Raw genomic sequence first — 1,824 nt, forward strand, 5'->3', positions numbered from 1 at the left:
CCGCCGCCCCCGCCTCAAGCAGCCCTCGTGTGTTGTCACGTTCCCGCTGCCGCCTTGTCCCTGCACTCTTGACACCCTCTTGAACGCCACCGCGGCTCTGCAGCTCTCCGCTGCCCCTGCGGGGGCCTCCCCGACGGGGGAGGCCCCAACAAGGCGCGCCCTCCCCGTTCGGAACCAGACCAGAACACCCTGCCCTGGCTGCGACCCGTTGCTGTGCCCCTCATGTCAGTTCCTAGGAACCCCCTCAGGTCTCATCAATCTCGTCACCCCGTTCTTGTCCCAGCATCACAACAGCAGCCGCCAAACAGCAGCTGCTCCCTTGGCCGCCTTGTCCCCTGCAGCCAGCCACTCCCCGCACAGTGAAGGATGCGGTGGAATCTCCGCTGCACTGCCCTGCGGCCAGCGCGGGCCCCCCCTCGCACTTCGCAGACGCGGCAGCGGCAGCTTCTCACCGCTGCCTCCGCAGCTTCTCGGCCACCGGGTCGTCCAGAGGCTCGTCCACGACCTCCCCTCTGTCGTACTTCTTCTCCACCTTTTTCTTGGGCTGCGCGTGTTCAGTCACATAAAATGAGTCGCATATGTGTCGCACACGCATCAGCGCGCGGCGCAGGGCGCGCGTAGCAAAGCGCGGCTGCAGTCGAGCAGCTCCGCTGCTGGCTCCACCTTGCGGCCGAATTTTGTCAGATCCGCCGCATCAGTGAAAGCCAAGACATCCAGATCAAGATGCAAGCCGCGCACCTGAGGTTTGATTGTGTGCTCCTTCTCAGGCTGCGGCTCGGTGTCCTCGTCTTCGAAAGTCGGCTCGGCGGCTTTCTGCTCCGCCCCTGCTTGGACTGCAGCTGCCGCGCCCGGCAGCACGGGCGTAAAGTCCTCCTTTTCCCAGTCCTCCTGCTCCCAGTCGTCCGCCATCGTGGCTTGCAGCTGGAGTCTTGGCGTGGCAAGGGCAAGGCGGCATGCTGCCTTGAGTGCATGGCAAGCATGCCCTGCCGGCATGGCAAGCGGGAGTGCGCCGACCGCCAGCCGCAGCTTGCAAGGGGCGTGCAATCCTTCTGCTTATTCTCAGGCGCAACAATCCGTTTGGCACTGGCTGCATGACTGGTTGCGTGCATGAGGCCGACTGCCATCAGGGCGCCGCACCTGCTAGAGCGTCGCTAAGCCGTGCACTGAGCAATCAAGTTCGTCTGATCGATCGTCGGATAATTGCTGTGCAATTTGTTATAAACCTACGGCAAGCTCGGCCTACCGATCTGGAGCGGGAATAGCGCTCAATTTCAGCTAAGTACGAAGAAGATATGTGATAGTGGCATTTGCGCTGCGGCGTTGCACCCAGCATTGCCTTTGCAGCTATGGAAGAGAGCCGGACGGTGCTGCCGTGGGTCAGCGCGCATTCATCACACGCATCTGAGATCCTGGAAGGCCACGTAGGCATATATTTCAAAACTGCAACAGCACATGCATGCAAAGGCAATGCAGTAGGCATGCAGGCCTCTCGTATGCCTTGGACATGGTGACCTTGGACGACCCACACTAAGCCCCCCACCATACCTGCACCGCCGCCCTGCCATCCACCATTCAGCATCGCCTGCAGCGGCTGGGACCATAAAGACAGGAACCCCCTAAAACCGATCGCCAAGGCTTCGCCTCGGCCCACTTTCATAAGTAACAATGGACTTGTGCACTCGAGACCATCAATGCTCTCTCAACCATCACGCAGCTGGATCACAGCATGCAGCCCTCAAGAGATGCACCTCACGCTCACGTTTATTCGGCATCCTCGTGCCTGCTCGTAGCATGCCTGCCGCAGCGCCACTGGCCCCGCCCCCT

General features: G+C 61.3%; 1 protein-coding gene across 1 annotated transcript in view; it reads right to left on the reverse strand.

Moving 5' to 3' along the window:
* MNEG_11263 (translation initiation factor eIF-3 subunit 1) overlaps positions 1-909 on the reverse strand; it is a gene marked incomplete at both ends in the record, with an annotated part of 3,487 nt that extends 2,578 nt beyond the window's left edge. Inside the window, 2 exons of the mRNA XM_014040267.1 lie at positions 453-544; positions 739-909. Of these exons, the coding sequence (XP_013895721.1) occupies positions 453-544; positions 739-909 (263 nt within the window). The remainder of the gene's footprint in view (positions 1-452; positions 545-738) is intronic.
* Positions 910-1,824: the final 915 nt, after the last annotated feature.

This window comes from Monoraphidium neglectum (assembly GCF_000611645.1).
Source record: "Monoraphidium neglectum strain SAG 48.87 unplaced genomic scaffold scaffold02662, whole genome shotgun sequence".
NCBI lineage: Eukaryota > Viridiplantae > Chlorophyta > Chlorophyceae > Sphaeropleales > Selenastraceae > Monoraphidium > Monoraphidium neglectum.